Genomic DNA, 19,912 nt, shown 5'->3' with positions numbered 1-19,912 from the left:
AACAGACTGTGGAAAGGCAGGGAGGTTTCTAGAGATGCTGGATGAATGACAGGAAATACATCAATCAACAACTTTCAGTGCAGGTAGACGTGGAAACAATTGGTGGCAGAGCTTGGTATCCCCTTGGAATTTTGACCAACTCAATTAACCTTTTTTGACTACATTCTCAGCACTTATAAACTGAGCAGCACAATCTACCCAGTAGTGATTATATAGGGATTTGCTATTGGATGTGGCTAGGTAGCTACATGTGTAACTTAATAATAAGTTAAATCACAGAAAATCATGAGGCTATCACGAATTCAAGTGGTTAATCTAGTCCATATTACACGAGACGACAAACCATCCCAGATGGATTGGATATCATAACTTTTAAAAAAAAAAAATGTCTGTATTAAGATGGTTCTCAGAAAACTCCCCTTCTTTAAAGACACTTTGTGAGATTTACTGTGTCCCAATATGGCAGCACTGGGATGCTGTGACTCAGCTCCTTCAAGGCCACAATACAGCAGCATTCTGGCTCTGGGCATGAGCATCAGAGCCGGGCTGACTGGGGCTATCAGTAGCCTCGACTCTGTGCTGCTACGTGACTTTAATTACAGCCTGCCCATCCTCAAGCTGTTCTCTTAAACAGCTGTCCTACTGATGCAATAACGTTGCTGTCAGGAGTAGATGAAAAAACAAGTGAGGTGTTTCTCACAGGAGTGCTGGCTCACACGATGCACCCAGTAAGTGCTAACAGGGCTGTCTGGCTCTGTTGCGCTCTCTCTCTCTCTCTTTGATTTTTAAAAATACTTTATTTATTTATGGATAGAGACTAAGAGAAATTGAGAAAGAAGGGAAGATAGGGAGAGAGAGAATCAGAGACATCTGCAGCACTATTTCATCACTTGTGAAGTTTCTCCACTGCAGGTGAGGCTGGGGACTTGCAACTGGGTCCTTGTACACTGTAACATGTGCACTCTACTGGGTGTGCCACTAGGCAGCCCTGCTCTTTAAAAAACATAAATAGAGAAGGAGACTGAGACCGCAGCACCAAAGCTTCCTGCAATGCAGGGAGGGCCAGGCTCAAACCTTTGTCTCTCACATGGCAAAGCAGCTCACTGCTTGGACCAAGTAATCTATTTCACCTGCCTGCTCTCTTAGAAACGAGTTTTATCATTTTGGTTTCTCTGTTTACATTCCACTCTAAATCCCCTACTTTCCAACTACAATGAAAGAAGAGATTCACACTGAGGAATTTGGGACAATTTCTGTTTGTCTAGCGACATTGTGTGAAAGGGAGAAAGTAGTTCCTGGGTCACCATGAACAATCTGCTACTGGCTCGTCCAGCTCCCCTAGTTTCCAAGGTCACAGAGCATCCTTCTCAAATCATGGAAATGCCAGTGTCCCGGGAAGTCTACTAACCTCTGTGGTTTCCACTACAACCTCTGAGCACAAAGATTCAAGCCATGGGGGCCAGGTGGTGGCACACCTGGTTGAGTGTACATGTTGCAATGCACAAAGACCCAGGTTCGAGCCCCCAGTCCCCATCTGCAGGGGGAAAGCTTTGCTAGTGGTGAAGCAGGGTTGCAGGTGTCTTTCTATTTCTTTCCCTCTCTGTCTCTCCCTTCTGCTCGATTTCTGACTGTCTCTATCCAATAAATAAATAAAAAGATAATTTAATTTTTTTTTTAAAAAAAGACTCAAGCTATGTAAAACTAAGCAGACTGTCAGCAATGTGTACAACTACACTACATTTGTATCAAGGTGGATGGTGAGAGAGAATAGGGGGTGAGTTCAACCCCCCATTACTCCCTGTACTCTTACATCAAGTAGGGGGCTAGGTTAATTTAAAGTAAAGTATTTTCCTTTGGGGGATTTGGGGTTAGCTAGGTGTAGCCCAAGGGAATTTGTCTAGTAGACATAATTCACTGAAGAGATGAGAGGAATTGCTAGAAAGGAGAAAACACTCCTCACTGACTTTACTCCACCAGGAAAGGACATGTATCACCCACTCAAGACAGCAGCCAGGAAGGAGGCAAACACCAGAAGAGCAGTGTGTCCTATGCCCAGGGAAGACACTGGGACCCTTACCAGCAGCCTGTATCACACACAGAGTTACAAAAACAGTCATAAGACTTTCAGGAACAACGAAGATCGGTGACTATATAGGCAAAAATCAATATTTGGAAGAACAGTAACCTCTCCTAAATTGAAGGCACTATCCATCCCTCCTGGATCCTGAGAAAACTCAGAAATAGACGTTTTCTGCTACAATGTATAAGGACTGCAGTTTACACCAATGGAGCCTGGGGGCTTTATAGTTTACCAAGCACTTTCACACTCCTAACTTCCTTTGATCCTGGTAAAATGCCCATTTGAAAGATAATCATCCTTATTCTAATGCTGTGAATCAGGGAGCTTAAGGGTCTGGCCCAGGGTCTCTGCATTTCAATTCTGCATGCTTCCTACTTTGTCATAGGACTTAGCATGTCCAAAACCTATGTGAAGGGAAATTCTAAAGCAAACAGAAGCAATTCAAGTAGTGGAATTTCAGGTTACAAAATTAAATCTGCAATATGTTTATAATGATGTTATAAAAATAGGCACTCAAAGTTACGACTACGATAAAAAGACTAAGCTATCTTTTTTTTTTTTTTTTGCCTCCAGGGTTATTGCCGGGGCTCGGTGCCTGCACCAAGAATCTACTGCTCCTGGAGGCCATTTTTTCCCTATTGTTACCCTGGTTGTTTTACCATGGTTGTGGTCATTATTATCGTTGTTATTGATGCCGTTCGTTGTTGGATAGGACAGAGAGAAATGGAGAGAGGAGGGGAAGACAGAGAGGGGGAGAGAAAGACAGACACCTGCAGACCTGCTTCACTGCTTGTGAAGCAACTCCCCTGCAGATGGGGAGCCGGGGGCTCAAATAGGGGACTCGAACCAGGATCCTTCCGCTAGTCCTTGCACTTTGCGTCACGTGCGCTTAACCCACTGCACTACCACCCGACCCCCCAAGACTCAGATCTCTTATATGGAACCAGTAAAGGTAATTAGGTATATGTGGTATGAAGATTAATTTCTATGCCCTTCTACATTCAAGATGTCTTTTAACAAACATATTCATCTGCAATGAAAAAATAAAAGTGATGAATATTTTTTCTAGGTAGCTGGAAAATCAAATCATTCACTAGTAGCAAGGAAGCTTCTTATAAGACCAAAGAGATACTCTCCTTACCTCCCAGGAGTGGGGGAACACTATACATTGAGTACTTGTTGTGGTATGCAGGTACATATGTGCACACACAACACCACCACCACCACCACCACCGACTCAAATGACAGAGGGTGACATCAAATCTCTGTAGATATATGTCAGAAGAATGGTAGGAGTCACTTCAAAATTTCAACAGAAATCAAGATTTTGCCCTGAGTAGATCTATTCATTTTCAGAGTAGTAAGCTGAAGAAATAATGGAATTCTGCAATGAGCTCTGAGTCTTTCTCAGCTACTCATATAGGTCTCAGAAAGAATTCCTGTCTGGAACCTCTTGAGTATGCAAGTTCGAGGCCACTGAAGTGAAAGGAAGCAGCCTCCTCCAGATCATTTATCAATGATAATAAGCAGGAGAAGGAGCACAGCCCTGGGGTCCTCAGTCTTCTGTTCAACCCACAAAAAAATTCCGAGACCACTCTTTCGTAAACAAAAAAGTCTTCCTGGCTTTGGTACCACACCACCAGACTCTCTCAAGAGATAAGCCTAGATGGGGGTAGACAGCATAATGGTTATGCAAAGAGAGTCATATGCTTGATGCTCTGAAGTTGTAGGTTCAGTCCCCCACACCACCATAACCCAGAGCTGACCACTGCTCTGATATATATATAAAATAAGACTAGGAATCACCTAACATTTCAAATCCTGCTCACTCACCTTCACACTGCCCAGTATTTTCCAAGTAGAATCTGGCTCCACACTGTGAGAGACACTTGCCAGACGGGATGTCCACCCCAGACACTTGATTCACTTGCAGTCCTTCATCTGGCTGCCTGCACTGGGTACAGTGAGAGGGTTCTGGGCCCACACAGGCCAGGCAGGAGGGATGACAGGCTGCCAAGGGGAGTGAACACAGGAAACAATCCAAGGGTCACATGCATGTTACAACCAAGGTGAGTCCTTTATGAAAGCAAGACTTAGCAAAGTTTAACACATATATCCTTCCAGAATAATGTTTTGCTATAGTTCTAGATAGAGCACAGGATGATAATCCTACCCATCTGTGACAGACAAAAAGAAGGGTGTGTTAAGAAGGCAAATTTCACAGACCCAGTAAGGTCTGACAGGCTAGATCATGGTGGGGACAAGTTACACAATGTTGCCTTCAGTGTCCAGAGAAACCAGGTCACTAAGTGATGATTCACCATTACATCCTTCCTCTATTATGGAGAACTTTAAGAAGCTCTCATAGGAAGGTCAATACTATAGATCTCACAAAACAGAGGTTGCTTTCTTGTCCATTTTTTCATCTATCCCCCATAATAGAAAAGTTGAAGTAACATATTCTTCTTAGAATTGATGTGTGGAAAAGCTGCTTCCTTAGACTAGGAAGAAGACTCTTTAGAACAGTAATAAGACTTTGATAATCCATCAGGGTCTGGTTTTGCTGTTTGTTTTTACTGGTGGAAATTAGAGCCAAATGGAGCACTTGAACTTCTCATGCCCACATTCTCAAACAATGAACTCATGCTCTTTAAAAGATACTCTAAATTTTTGTGTGGATAATTTACTGCAGCTGTCTTGTATGAAATTAGTTTTTCTTATAACTGTGTTTTCAATCTCTTTTTCCAAGATGCCCTACATATAAATTCAAATTAATTTTACTTAATTAAATTGTTTGCTTGCAACTTCCTAGTTTCAAAAGGCACAAAGGATAACCTCCTTCCCAATGAGCCGAAAGCCTGCTTGGCAAACAGCTATTGAAGATTTTCCATTTTACTCAACCCACAGGCGTTGCTAGCAACTCTCAGTTTACTCAGCACTATCATTAACAAGAAGTTCTTCAGGGGAAAGTGAAATGAGGAATAAGAAAAACATTAGCAGTGCTATGAGAGTAGAAAATGGAGGAAATGAAAGGGCCTGGCTTTGTTTCAGTGCATGGTCATGACGCCATTCCCTTCAAGGATGGTCAGGAAAAATCTGAAATTTTGGAGTATCTTCACAAATATTCAGAAGTGGATTTTTTCATATTATCCCTTTGCTAAAATGTTATAATGAAAAAAACAATACACAGCTGTAACAGACACACTCGAGAAAAGCCCCACTGAAAAGGAGCATAACTGAAAAGCTCTTGATGGAGAAGTCCCTTGAATGTGACAGTGAAGCAAGAGCTGTACCTCTGCAGAGCCCGTGAGTGGGGTAGAAGCCATCTCCACAGTGGGGCAGACAGTGGCCTTGGCGCAGAGCATGTGGCTGGTTGCAGGCTGTGCACTGGGAGGCCAGGGGTCCGGAGCAGCTGGCACAGGAGCTGTGGCAAACTGAGAAAAAGAAAGAGAAGCATGAGGGGACTGAAGAGCCAATTTCCTAGCAGGGTTCCTGTGCTGAGGAAACCCTAACACTCGCCTAACACTGAGTTCTCCTGATGCAGAAACTCTTCATGCTCTCAACACCCCCCTGCTTCCAGTTGCCATGACAAACCCAGAAGCAGGTGTGAGGCTTGCTTTGGATGGAACTTGAAGGAATTATGAGTGAGATAAGCTTTTTTAAAAAAAAGCAAACCAAATACCAGATGATCTCACTTATAGACAGACAGAAAGGGAAAACACAAAGTGAAACTTGGACTGGATGTGGTGTACTGCAGCAAAGTGCTCTGGAGAAGAAGGGAATAGGGAAGGCCGAGGGACAGTGGTGGTGGCTTTGGGGTCTAGGTGCATGATGGAAGAAAAGAACCTAAGTTGGGGTGAAAGGGTTTTGAAGACACTTATCATGAGATGAGAAATTATACCCATGGTATGGATCAAACTGCTAACAGTCATGTCCAGCAGAGAAGCCATTACAGAAGGCAGAACTCCCATTTTCTGCACCTCCAAAACAATTTTGGTTCATACCCCCAGTGGGAAGGGGGAAATGATAGGAGGAAGAAGATCAGAGGTATCTGAATTGCAACTCCATCAGGATGCAGAGAGAGAATAGAAAAAAAGGAAGGACATTCAATAGTAGTAATAGGTATAGTAATAGGTATATATGAGTTGTAAAGGAAGAGAAGATGGGACCATGGGAAAAAATAGGCAAAGAAATATAAATATAGACACATAGTTATAGAAATAATAGCCAACCCATATCTGTTATCTTGGGAGAACTACTGTAGCTTCTAATGGAGGGAATGGGATACAGAACTCTGGTGTTGGAAATGCTGTAGAATTATACTTGTTATCTTATAATTTTGTAAATCAATATGAAGTCACTAATAAAATAAAAATAAATACATAAAACAAAAAAGAAATTGTACTTATGAATAAAGAACTTCACTGTAAGTCATTAACTCAATAAGATGATAAAAAAATTTTTTTAAAAGAAGGTCTGAGGCCATAGTTACATGACCAGTAATGCCCTCAGTGTCTCTGCATTTCCCACTCATGCTATACCGATGATTTATTGTGTAACTTTAATCTAGCATCTAAAGTTTATTTAGCGTTTCTATTAAGTGTTCCATATTGTTACTTCCTACTCTTCACAGCTTTCTTACAAGGAAGGTATTACTAACCACGTTTAACAGATGAGGAAGTTGACAAGTTGAGCTGTTTACCCCAAACTACAAAACCCATTAGCAGCAGTACTGGGACTTGGCCCCAGCTCTTTCTAAACCCAAACTCACACACACATAATCTAAATAAGAAAGGCCATGGATGGAAAGGCCATGGGTCTGAGTGCTGTGAGTGCTGGAATTGTGACTACGTGCCCATTAGTTTATTATAAGTCATTAGCCAAATCTGAGTCACTTCGGGTATAGTTTCCTTAGACCATGAACACTGATATACTGGACTAAATGATCCTCTAAGATTCTTCCAGGATGGATATTATAGAATTCTAAGATGACAGTCAAGAGTCTGACCACTATGTATGATACTATCAGGTTCATATCTCCCCTGCTTCCATGCTGGGTGGTATGAGCAATAAATCTTGGATCTTAGAAACATGTGGCACAACATGGTCCGTCATTAGGAACAGACTAGGATAGAAGAATCTAGAAGATGATAATCAGGGTATGTGAGAGTAGTCTGGAGGTAGGATATGATCTGTGGAAGCAAAAAACCAAGGAAAGGAGAGGAATGGTGGGTGAATAAAGAGGCCAGCAGGAAAAGGGAAGGCTGATCAAAGGCTATGGACAAGTCTACCTATCCTCCAACTAGCAGATACTATAGAAAGAAACAAGAGTACATGTGCATGTTTAAGACAGATAGGGCAGTCATGTCTTAGGCAGCAGAAAGTTCCCAGAGTGGACTGTAAGTAAAGACACAAGGTATGAGTGAGTGAGTGAGTGAGTGAGTGAGTGAGTGAGTGAGTGAGTAAGTGAGTGAGTACTAAAGAGAGAGAGAAAGAAAGAAAGAGAATGTGTGTGTATGTGTGTGTGTGTGTGTGAGAGAGAGAGAGACAGAGAGAGAGAGAGAGAAACAAAAAGTCTCAAGCAGCAATGTTTTATAAATTATTTAGGTTGAAAAAGTCTGAAAGAAATAACAGATAACATGACAACATAGACCACTAACTTTCCTTTTTTCCCCTTATTGCCACCAAAGTTATTGCAGGGTCTCAATGCCTACACAAAAAATCCACCACTTCTAGCAGCCATTATTTCCTCCCACCCCCTTCCCTGTCTCTCTTTTTCTCTCCCTCTTTACTTGATAGGACAGAGGGAATTGAGAGGGAAGCAATGAGATAGATAGATAGATAGATAGACAGACAGATAGATAGATAGATAGATAGATAGATAGATAGATAGATAGATAGATAGAAAGAATATGATCCACAGCATTGCTTCAGCTTTTCAGATGGGGACTAGAGGTTTGAACCTGGGTCCTTAAACATGGTAATGTGTGCACTCAACTGGATATACCATCACTCAGCCCCCTGCCCTCACCACACACACACATACATACACCAAATTTTCAGTAAATATATATTTTAAACTTATATGGTGTCAAACTTAGGGCTAACTTTTACTTTTGTGACATATTATGTTTAGTTGCTAGTACAGTTTTTATAAATCAGTCTAATAATGATTCTGTAGAACCTATACTCCAATTCAGTGATGTTTTATAAGTACACAGCACAATGATATTAGAGATGTTCTTGACATTACAAATGGAACAAATGGGCTTTAATAATGACAGATAGCACAAATCCCTCTTTTAATCATCCCCAGAACCCAGTGCCCACCCCTCTTCTCTTTCTGTACCACACACAGAGATTTCAGTGAAAAAGCAGTTCCTTTTAATCTGGGTTTCTCTCATCACATGCACAGATTGCCCAGTGGGCAGTATATTAGCCACACAGATAGTCAAACATGAGTACTTTTGATGATGAAGCCCTCTAGCCATGCCTTACCTTTGCATCTACCAGTGACATCTGCGTAGTACCCACCAGGACACTCAGAAATGCATTTCCCATCATGTAGCACTGTCTTCCCAGCACAGGTCAGACACCTGGGACTATTGGGGCCACAGCTCTTACAGGATTGGTCACAAGCTAAGGAAGAGGAAAAACCAAGAGAAAGTCAACATTGAACAAAGTGAGCAGAGTCCATTCTCTCCACTGTCTGTGGTGACAGCACCATAGTGGCCTCATCTTCTGGATGCTCAGTTGAGTTCAACATTTCTGCACTTTCTGTTTGCACAGTTGAAGGAGAAGCAAAGATCTATTTGTTGAATTAAGTGTAACACAAATTCTGAGGCACAAGGACCAGTGTAACCAATTTAATATGGGATTTGAAGTTAAAACAGCCTTGAGTATGAGTTTGCCAGAATTACCAAATAAAAATGGCATTTGCCCAGTTAGATGTGAATTTCAGAAAAGTAATGAATCATTTCTAAGTTTCTGTATTTCACCTGATAATTCTACTTGAAAAGAGAATCAAAAACTCAGTGTCACTAAGGAGAACCATACTACAAAAATTATCAGTATGTTAAACATCACATAATCTTTCAAGATCAAATCATTCAACTTAATCAGTCATTTAGACCTCAAAACATTTTTAAGCTCTGTGTCAAGCACTGTGCACATGTGCGCACATGCACACTCGCATACACACACACACACACACACACCCATAATCAATCATCTTAACAGAGTGAAGCAGACATACACAGTACTAGAAATATTAAAGATGTCACTCAGATCAGTCTGAATAGGCACACTGGGAACTCCAGAAAGGATGAGAGGGATAAAAGGACTCATAAAGCTGAGGTCTCAGACAGCATAGTGGTTATGAAAAAATACTTTCATGCCTGAGGCTCTAAGGTTCCAGGTTAAATGTCCAGGACTACCACAAGCCAGAGTTTAGCCATACTCTGGTAAAAAATAAAAATAAAATAAAATAATTCTGGAAAAATAGGAAGGTACAGATAAAATAATCCTTTATGAGACATTATAACCTGGAATCTTATCCTAAGAAAGGCACCAAGAATCCCTGCAAAGTTTTTAACACAGCAGAGATGTCACCATGTTTGTGTGTAAGAAAAGTCACTTTGGAGGGTAGTTTGAAAGGATAAGGAAGGAGAGTTGAGAATCTGGGTGGGACGCCATGGCCATTCTCATGAAAGAAAGTTATTATGAATTAACTTAAGACTTCGAATAAGGTGACAGGCTGAGGCCAATATAGGCAATAGTGTCTTACTAGTTACAAGGGATTTGCTTTGAGGACTGAATGATGCCATTCACAGGCCACAAGAAGCAGAGGAACTGTGGGAAACTGTGCTGGGTTCCATGTGGGACACATGCCATTGTCCAGTGATGAGCCTAACATCTGGTTCTAGAACTCAGACTACATTGAGTAGGGATCATTACTGTAGGGATCATTAATTCTGAATATAAATTCAGAAGGTATGAAAGCCAAGAAAAAAAAAAAGCTGATTTATTCAGGAAAAGCATGAAGGATGAACACAAATAGTCAATTTAGAGGATACTGACACTCAAAATAAAAAAGAAGAAAAAAAACTTGACAAGTGTTATTAAGGAAAAATGATTCAAAGGTAGGAGAAAAGCAAGGGTGTGGCAGCTAAAAGGCAAAGAAAAAAAGTTTCATGCAGGAAGTCATCAGCAGTACTCTGAAGTCTCTCAAAGGCAGAAAAGGGCTCAAGGCACTAGAGATTGGGTGTGGGTGGCCTGTGTCACAGATAAATCTGTGGAACCATTTATTGAAAGGAAGTGATATTAAAAATATCATTCTTGCAAAAGTTCCTGATTGTGAATGGAAGGGAACAGGAATTGAACTAGTTTTTCTTTTCTTTTTCTTTATTGGAGGGATTAATGGCTTACCATAAAATACAGTAGTTTATACATGTGTAATATTTCTCAGTTTTCCACATAACAATTCAGCCCTCTCTAGGTCTCCCTCTGCCATCATGTTCCAGCAACCTCATCCCCACCCCACTTTTTTACTTTAGTGCAATACAAGAAACTGATTTTTTAAAGGTGAAGGAAATTATTTATCTCTATGATATTGTGAAAAGTCAAGGTAACTACAGACCTTAAAATGGTTACTAGAAATAGAAGAGTCTGAGTTTGAGTAACTGTTGATAGAATACCTGGAGGAAAAGAGGAAGAACATACAAAACAGGTGAACAGACTAGCTGTGCGCAGCACAGACTCCTTCTTCTCCCAGTGAACGAAGGGAGGTGTGTCTGTGACTCAATCTATTCTATACTCAGCAGCTATGGTCTTTAGAAATAAACTGTTTTCTATCTAGCAAACAGGTTATGTTTCAGAAATAGAGAACTACTGAGATTTTGTTAGTTCTCTTACTTCGCTTAATGCTAACCTTCTTCTTCTAGCGTTTGCCAATGCTAACCTTCTGAAAATCATTTTAAGAACTTGAGAAAACAGATGTCAAGTGTGGAAATCGATGCTGCACCCTGCATCTGGGAGGATTCAACATCTGCTAGAAGTAAACCTGACAGGCAAGATAATTTTCAGTAAACAGGTAAATACAATGGTCTTGCTAGCAGAGAAACCCAAAAAAAAAATCTTTCAAAGTTTCTAATTAGAGAACTGACAATGTCTCAGTAGAATGGATTAATCTGCAAGCTAAGTGAATTCTCCAAGAAATGAATTACACAAATTAAAAAAATAAATTTTAGAAGGGGTCAACTAGGAACACCAAAGGAGATCATCTGGGACCGCAACAAGGCAGGACTAGAATGACTTCAGGAACCCACCAAATCACTGGTGAGTGCAAATACCTGTGGCTCATGGACAGAGAGGAGCTAAGGGAGAGATTAAGTGGCTGGTATCAGTCCAGCAGTTTAACAGTTGAGGGACAAGCTCCAGTCTGTTTCACTAACAAAAAGACAGCTGAAGGGAGGAAAGGACTCCCCTAAGACTCACCAAATGAAACTCTTGAGTCTTCACTGCTACTGCCTTCAGAATCTGGAGCAGCAGCAGGGAGGCCCTGTGCTGACACCAGGGGACAGAGAACTGAACAGGAAACTCAGGAGAAGATGTATACCTCGGTGGCCTAGCAGTGGGATGTGTGGTGGGGGCCTTTCCATGTTGTCCTGATGAGAACATAGTGAAAGATGCCTCAGAACCTATTGACCATAAACGGGACTTCTTTAGAAACTCACAGGGCCCAGCAGTGCTGCCTGGCTTGGCAGAAAAGCTGAATTGAGCCTGGAGCTTTGGATCCTTGGGGTGTGAAAGTCCCTTTGCATAACCACACTATTATCTCTCCCCAACCCTGCTTTATTTCTTGATCAGGAGGGAGGGATTAAGCTAAAAAGGATACTTATAGTTTAAAAGCCCTCAGGCTCCCATAGCCTACAGGGAAGAAAAAGCACAAAAGAGGCTTTTAAGCTATTGAGCTCCAACTCAGGGATTAAAATAATATTGAAATGACAGATAATTTCCACAACTGTGAATGCTTTAAGTAACTTATTTAGTTACACAAGTGAATCCAGGCAAAAGTGATCAGTAATTAGAATAGTACTAAGAGAGATACCTCATAACACACTATACAGAATGGTTAGACCAACAAGAAGAAATATTGAAGAAATGAACCAGGACAAGAGTCCAACTAAAAACCCCCCAAAGGTTGAAGTACAAAATAATGAGGTCAACATCCAAACACTAGTTAAGGAAATAATCACAGGAATGAGGAGAGTTTGAAATAATTGTCATCAGATATGCAGAAACAACAAATGAGACTCTGGAAGAAAACACTCAAGGTTATTAGAGAGCTGAAAGTTGAAATAGCTGAGCTAAGAAAACAACTAGCTGAGCAAGCTAAAACAGTATCAGAACTGGGTAACAAAATAGCTGAGCTACAGAAAACAGTATAGGGAACAGATAATAGAATAAATGAGTCTAAAGACAGAATTATCAAAATCGAGGACAAATTAGAGACAACTAAAAAAGAAGTAAGAGATCTCAAAAAGAGATTAAGAGATACTGAAAACAACAACAGAGACCTATGGGATGACTTCAAAAGAAATAATATAGGCATTATGGACTTATCAGAGGAAGAAAGAGAGGGGGGAAAGAAAGCATTCTTTAGGACATAATAGCTGAGAACTTCTCTAGCCTAGACAACATCAAAGACATAAAGGTTCAAGAAGCCCAGAGGACCACAAACAGAATTAACCCAGACCTAAAGACACCAAGACAAATCATATTTAGAATGGAAAGGAGTAAGGATAAAGAAAGAATCCTGAAGGCTGCAAGAGAAAAAACAAAGAGTCACCTACAGAGGAAAATCCCTAAGATTAGCAGCAGACTTCTCCACACAAACACTACAGGCCAGAAGAGAATGGCAAGATATCTATCAAGGGATCAATGAGAAAAGCTTTCATCCAAGACTACTATATCCTGATAGACTGTCATGCAGACTAGATGGAGGCATAAAAACATTCTCAGACAAGTAACTGTTGAAAGAATCAACTATCACCAAGTCTTCCTTGAAAGAAGTTCTGAAAGGTCTCCTATAAACAGTCAGACCACCATAAATATTCCACCTATCAGAACACTCTAAAAATTTACAAGAATGGTGTTAAAATATCTTCAATCTTTTATTTATATCAATAAATGTCAATGGCCTGAATTCACCTATTAAAAGGCACAGACTAGGAAGATGGGTCATAAAACACAACCCAACAATATGCTGTCTACAGCAAACCCACATAACTCAACAAGACAAACACAGACTTAAAGTGAAAGGATGGAAAACTATCATACAAGCCCACAAAAAATGGCATAAACAGCTATTCTCATATCTGACATGACTGACTGTAAAATACATAAAATTTAAAAAGATAGGGATTGGCACTACTTAATGCTTAGTGGATCAGTCAATCAAGAGGATTTAACAATTATTAACATCTATGCACCCAATGAGAAGCCATCTTAAATACATCAAACGTCTACTGAAAGAACTACAACAATATATTAACAGCAGCACAGTCACATTAGGGGACTTCAACACTCCACTCTCTCAACTTGATAGATCATCCAGGCAGAAAATAATAAAGACATGAGGGAGCTAAATGAGGAGATAGATAAACTAGAACTATTGGACATTTTCAGAGTCATTCACCCCAAGAAACTGGAATACACATTCTACTCAAGTCCACATGGGTCATTCTCAAGGATACACCATATGTTAGGCCACAAAGACAGCATCAGCAAATTCAAGAGCACTGAAATCATCCCAAGCATCTTCTCAGACCACAGTGGAATTAAACTAACACTTAAGAATAAACAACAGATTAGTAACAGTCCCAAAATGTGGAAACTCAACAGTACACTACTTAACAACTACTGGGTCAAAGAGGAAACAAAGGAAGAAATCAAAATGTTTCTAGAGTTTAATGAAAATGAAGGTACAAGTTATCAAAATATTTGGGACACAGCTAAGGCAGTACTGAGAGGGAAGATCACAGCCACACAAGCATATATTAGGAAACAAGAAAAAGTACAAATAAACAGCCTGATTGCACATCTTAAAGACCTAGAAGAACAACAACAACAAAGGAACCCTAAAGCAACCAGAAGGACAGAAATCACTAAAGATAGGGCACAAATCAATAACACTGAAAATAAGAAAACCATACAAAAGATAAAAAAAAGTAAATGTTGGTTCTTCGAAAAAGTGAACAAAATCGACAAAACTTTAGCCAGACTCACAAAACAAAAAAGGGAGAAGACCCAAATAAATTAAAACTAAATAATAATAACTAAAAGATGAGATATCACAACAGACACCAAAGAAATTCATCATATCATGAGTGGCTTCTATGAACAACTATATGCCACCAAGATAGAGAACCAGGAAGAAATGGACAATTTCCTAGATACCTACGAACTTCCAAAATAAAATAGAGAAGAACTAGATAATATGAGTAGGCCCAACATAGCTAATGAAATTGAGACAGTTATCAAAAACCTTCCCAATAGAAAAAGTCCTGGACCAGATGGTTTTACAAATAAATAATACAAAACCTTCAAAGAAGATAGTGGAGTCTATAGATAGCAAGCCTTTAGCCAACATCACACTCAATGGTGAAAAACTGGAAACATTTTCCCTCAGATCAGGTACTAGAGGGGATGCCCACTACCACTATTACTATTCAACATACTGTTGGAAGTTCTTGCCATAGCAATCAGGCAGGAGCAAGCAATTCAAGGGATACAGATTGGAAGAGAAGAAGTCAAACTCTCCGTATTTGCAGATGACATGACAGTATACATAGAAAAACCTAAGGAATCTAGCAAGAAGCTTTTGCAAATCATCAGGCAATACAGTAAGGTGTCAGGCTACAAAATTAACATCCAAAAGTCAGTGACATTCCTCTATGCAAACACTAAGTTAGAAGAAGATGAAATCCAGAAATAATGCCTTTTACTATAGCAACAAAAACAATAAAACATCTAGGAATAAACCTAACCAAAGAAGTGAAAGACTTGTATACTGAAAACTATGAGTCACTACTCAAAGAAATTGAAAAAGACACAAAGAAGTGGAAAGATCCCACCTGCAGGGGGAAAGCTTCACAAGTGGTGAAGCAGGGCTGCAGGTTTCTCTTTCTCTCTCCCTCTCTATCACCCCCTTCCCTCTCAAATTCTGGCTGTCTCTATCCAATAAATAAATAAAGATAACAAAAAAAGTTAAAGAAATTTAAAAAAAAAGAAGTGGAAAGATATTCCATGTTAATGGGTTGGAAGAATTAACATCATCAAAGTGAATATACTATCTAGAACCATATACAAATTTAATGCTATCCCATCAAGATCCCAACCACATTTTTTAGGAGAATAGAACAAATGCTACAAATGTTTATCTGGAATCTAAAAAGACCTTGAATTGCCAAAACAATGTTGAGAAAAAAGAACAGAACTGGAGGCATCACATTCCCAGATATCAAATTGTATTATAGGGCCATTGTCATCAAAACTGCTTGGTACTGGAACATGAATAGACACACTGACCAGTGGAATAGAATTGTGAGCCCAGAAGTAAGCCCCCACACCTATGGACATCTAATCTTTGACAAAGGTGCACAGACTATTAAATGGGAAAGCAGAGTCTCTTCAACAAATGGTGTTGGAAAAAAAAATGGGTTGAAACATGCAGAAGAATGAAACTAAATCACTGTATTTCACCAAATACAAAAGTAAATTCCAAGTGGATCAAGGACCTGGATGTTAGACCAGAAACTATCAGATACTTAGAGGAAAATATTGGCAGAACGCTTTTCTGCATAAATTTTAAAGACATCTTCAATGAAATGAATCCAAATACAAAGAAGACCAAACCAAGCATAAACCTGTGGAACTACATCAAATTAAAAAGCTTCTTCACAGCAAAAGAAAGTACTACCCAAACCAAGAGACCACTCACAGAATGGGAGAAGATCTTTACATGCCAAACATCAGATAAGAGTTTAATAACCAACATATATAAAGAGCTTGCCAAACTCAACAACAAGAAAACAAATAACCCCATCCAAAAATGGGGAGAGGACATGGACAGAATATTCACCACAGAAGAGATCCAAAAGGCAGAGAAACACATGAAAAAATGTTCCAAGTCTTTGATTGTCAGAGAAATGCAAATAAAGACAACAATGAGATACCACTTCACTCCTGTGAGAATGTCATACATCAGAAAAGGTAACAGCAGCAAATGCTGGAGAGGGTGTGGGGTCAAAGGAACCCTCCTACACTGCTGGTGGGAATGTCAATTGGTCCAACCTCTGTGGAGAACAGTCTGGAGAACTCTCAGAAGGCTAGAAATGGACCTACCCTATGATCCTGCAATTCACTTCCTGGAAATACATCCTAAGGAACCCAACATATCCATCCAAAAAGATCTGTGTACACATATGTTCTTGGTAGCACAATTTGTAATAGCCAAAACCTGGAAGCAACCCAGGTGTCCAACAACAGATGAGTGGCTGAGCAAGTTGTGGTATATATACACAATGGAATACTACTCAGCTATAAAAATGGTTACTTCATCGTTTTCAGTCGATCTTGGATGGACCTTGAAAAATTCATATTAAGTGAAATAAGTCAGAAACAGAAGGATGGAAAAAAAAAAGCCTAAAAAAAAAGAAAGAAAATACCCAAAAGCAAAAACTTGTAAGGGCACTACACTAAAAATTAAATGGGGCCAGGTGGTGGTGCACCTGGTTGAATGCACATGTTATAGTGGACAAGGACCCGGTTTTGAGCCCCCAGTCCCCACCTGCAGGGGAACGCTTTGTGAATGGTGAAGCAGGTCTGCAGGTGTCTCTCTGTCTCTCTCCCTATCTCCCCTTCTCCTCTTAATTTCTCTATCCAATAAATAAATGAAGATAATAAAAAAATAAAACAAATTTTAAAAAATGAATTGGTAACAGAATGAGAAAATATTTGCATATGAAGACTGACAATAGTATCTATAATCTAGAAGAAAACCCAAACAAATAAACAATAAAAAGGTAACAGATCCATTAAGATAATAAAAAACACATTTATAAAAGATGTATAGAAGAAGAAACTTAAAAGCCAAATGGAAGTTGAAGATATTCCCCAAATCCCTAATAATCCAGAAAATAAGTATCAAAATGGGACAGATATCCCTATATATCTACTGACCAGGAAAAGATCCAAAGCTTGACAATGTCTAACAGTGTAAAGAGTCTGCAGTCAAGCGACCCCTCAGGTCGTGAAATGTACCCAGAACTGCTTAGTCCAACCAAGAACATGCAGTCTAGAAATCAGTTCTCTTACTGGGAGATCAGCTTCAAGGACCAATCACTCAGGTTTATAAAGTGGATGCTCATGGCTGTTCCCTGGTAGTCTGCAGTGAGGTTGTATGGAGTGCGTCTATCACTGTTGGGCTGAAGGAGCTGTGGAGAATGCAGAGTGCAGAGAACTATGCAGCAGTAAGAAGCAAAGGACTAGAAGATATATCAACATCAGTGAATCTTAAAATACATATTTTTGCAGCAAGGAGGTAGTGCAGACAAGAGTGAAGAACTTAAAAGCATGAGATTCTGAGTTTGACCTGCAGCACAGAATGTGCCACAGTGATGCTCTGTTTCTCTTTCTTTCTCTGACTCTTTCTCTCATGGTAATAAGCAAGTTTTTTAAAACATATTAAGTGAAAAAAGAGGACAACAACTTCAGATAAATTATATAACTTATCATTAATAAAATTATATATAGTATATAGTCTCTCTCTCTGTGTGTGTGTGTGTGTGTATATATATATATATATATATATATATATTAGACTCAGAATGACAATGCCCAGTTTACGTAAGCCTATAAAAATAAAAACATACATTAAAGCAATTCCACTTGTGTTTATTTACCCAAGCAATTTATCATCTATCTATCCAAAGAAAATAAAAACAATAACTCAGAAAAAATGTATGCACTTGGGCAGGCCAAAGAAAAAAAAAATCTCACCTGGACAGAACACTGCTTTGCTATGTGTGACTTGCTCCACTAGGCCCCACTGCATTGAAGAAAGCTTAAGAGCTGTGGTCACTTTCAATCTCTCTGTCTCTCTGTCTCTGTTACTTTCTTTTTGTCTGAAAAAGTCAGCCTAGGGCCGGTGGTCAAAAAAAATTGTGTGTGTGTGTGTGTGTGTGTGTGTATTTATATCTGCACACATTCACTGCAGTACTGCTTACAACAGTCAAGAGATGGTAACAACCTAGAATGTATCCTTTAATGGTTAAAAAGAAGATGTGTTGTACATATGGGGTGGGAGGAGTGTACAGGAAGAAGAGGGCAGAAAAAAATGGGTGAAGAGGGTCAGTTTCCAGTACCAAGATAAGTAAATCATAATACTAAATTATACAGCTGAAACTTACTGAGAGTAGGTCTTAAAAATTCTTACCAGGAGAATAGGTGTGTAGTGACAGAAGAAAACTGGGTTTGTTATGGCGATTACTGTGCAATCGATACAAATATCAGTCATGACATTGTACATACAAAGCTAAAAGCATACTGCATGTCACTTATATATCAATCAAAATCAAAATAACTGCCAATATGAAGCAGGGAACTGAGAATGAAAGAGAACAAAAGAGAAGGCAGGAGTAGGGAGAAGAGGAAGAGAGAAAGACGGGTTAATAGAAACTTCTGAACTTGCTTTAGTTTTCTGTTAGCTCGAGACCCTTCATAATAGCACAAGTATTTAAGAAACTAAAGAATGAGAAGGTTTTTGTTCTTTGAATGCCCTCCACCCTTTTCATCTAATATCTGTAAAAACAGAGCAAGTACCACACAGGTTACCATAAATCCTTTCAGTCAGCACACACAACCCTTTCTAACAGGTTGAGCTGGATTCTTCCCAGCGGTTGATTCTGAGATTTCTACAGATAAGGCCTGCTTGGTTATCAATCATTAAACCAGCACCCACCAGTCTAAATCTTGAAGAATGCTAATCTACACTGAAAATAAGTCAGCATTGTTAGCACCAGCTATCTCGGTTAACATTCCGATACCTATCAGCCACTTGGTTCACAGTTGTTTTAAAAATATCTCTCTGTACATTCCTGGTGGCATTTGATAAAACTAGAGAACTATAACCATTCCAGTGAAAGGGTAAGTCCCCATCTTGTCTACCAGCAGGGCATCACTAATCCCTGTGGCACTTGGAGCAGGTGGTGGGCTTTTAGGAATGACTTGTTGACGAGAATGATCACCCATTCTATCATTTGGGTGTTATCTTTCTGATGTTTTGTGTCAAAACATACATGGGCAGCATCTCCCTAAGCAACTTGCTCAATGGTCTTGTTTGTATATTGACTCTTCCAGATTACAAGGAACCCTGGCATTCACACCAGCTCTCAGACCAAGTGATCCCCATGCCATGCAGCCTCCAGGCTCACACTGACCATCATTCTTCTCAAAACTGTAAGTCCTCATGTCCTATCAGACAGGTTCTTGGGAATTATGATTTTAGCCAAATAGTGAATAAAGAAGGCAGGTCCTCAAATAATGTCATTTTGTTGCATATTGTTAAGGGTTTATTTTTTTTCTCAATGTTATGATGAAATAACACTGAACAAAATGATGTAGATGCTACTATCTGGGTAGTAGGCCAGTCTAACACTTCTTGTCACTGTTAGTCCCTAACCTCCCTGTAGACTTAACAGGTAAATGTCTTAGGCCTTTGGATTACTGCAAATGTGGCATCTGTCCTCCTTTAGAGAATGTCTATGGCTT

General features: G+C 39.7%; 1 protein-coding gene across 4 annotated transcripts in view; it reads right to left on the bottom strand.

Annotated features, from left to right (window-relative positions):
• The window catches only part of FRAS1 (Fraser extracellular matrix complex subunit 1), a 532,387-nt gene that overhangs the window by 240,146 nt on the left and 272,329 nt on the right, over nt 1–19,912 (bottom strand). For all 4 annotated transcript variants that reach the window (XM_060187916.1, XM_060187915.1, XM_060187917.1 and 1 more), the window contains 3 exons: nt 8,579–8,719; nt 5,374–5,514; nt 3,914–4,090 (listed from right to left, as the gene is read on the bottom strand). In XM_060187916.1, coding sequence (XP_060043899.1) covers nt 3,914–4,090; nt 5,374–5,514; nt 8,579–8,719 — 459 coding nt within the window. The remainder of the gene's footprint in view (nt 1–3,913; nt 4,091–5,373; nt 5,515–8,578; nt 8,720–19,912) is intronic.

Source organism: Erinaceus europaeus, chromosome 3 (genome assembly GCF_950295315.1).
Source record: "Erinaceus europaeus chromosome 3, mEriEur2.1, whole genome shotgun sequence".
In the NCBI taxonomy this organism is placed as follows: domain Eukaryota; kingdom Metazoa; phylum Chordata; class Mammalia; order Eulipotyphla; family Erinaceidae; genus Erinaceus; species Erinaceus europaeus.
This window is presented reverse-complemented; position numbering and strand designations above follow the sequence as displayed.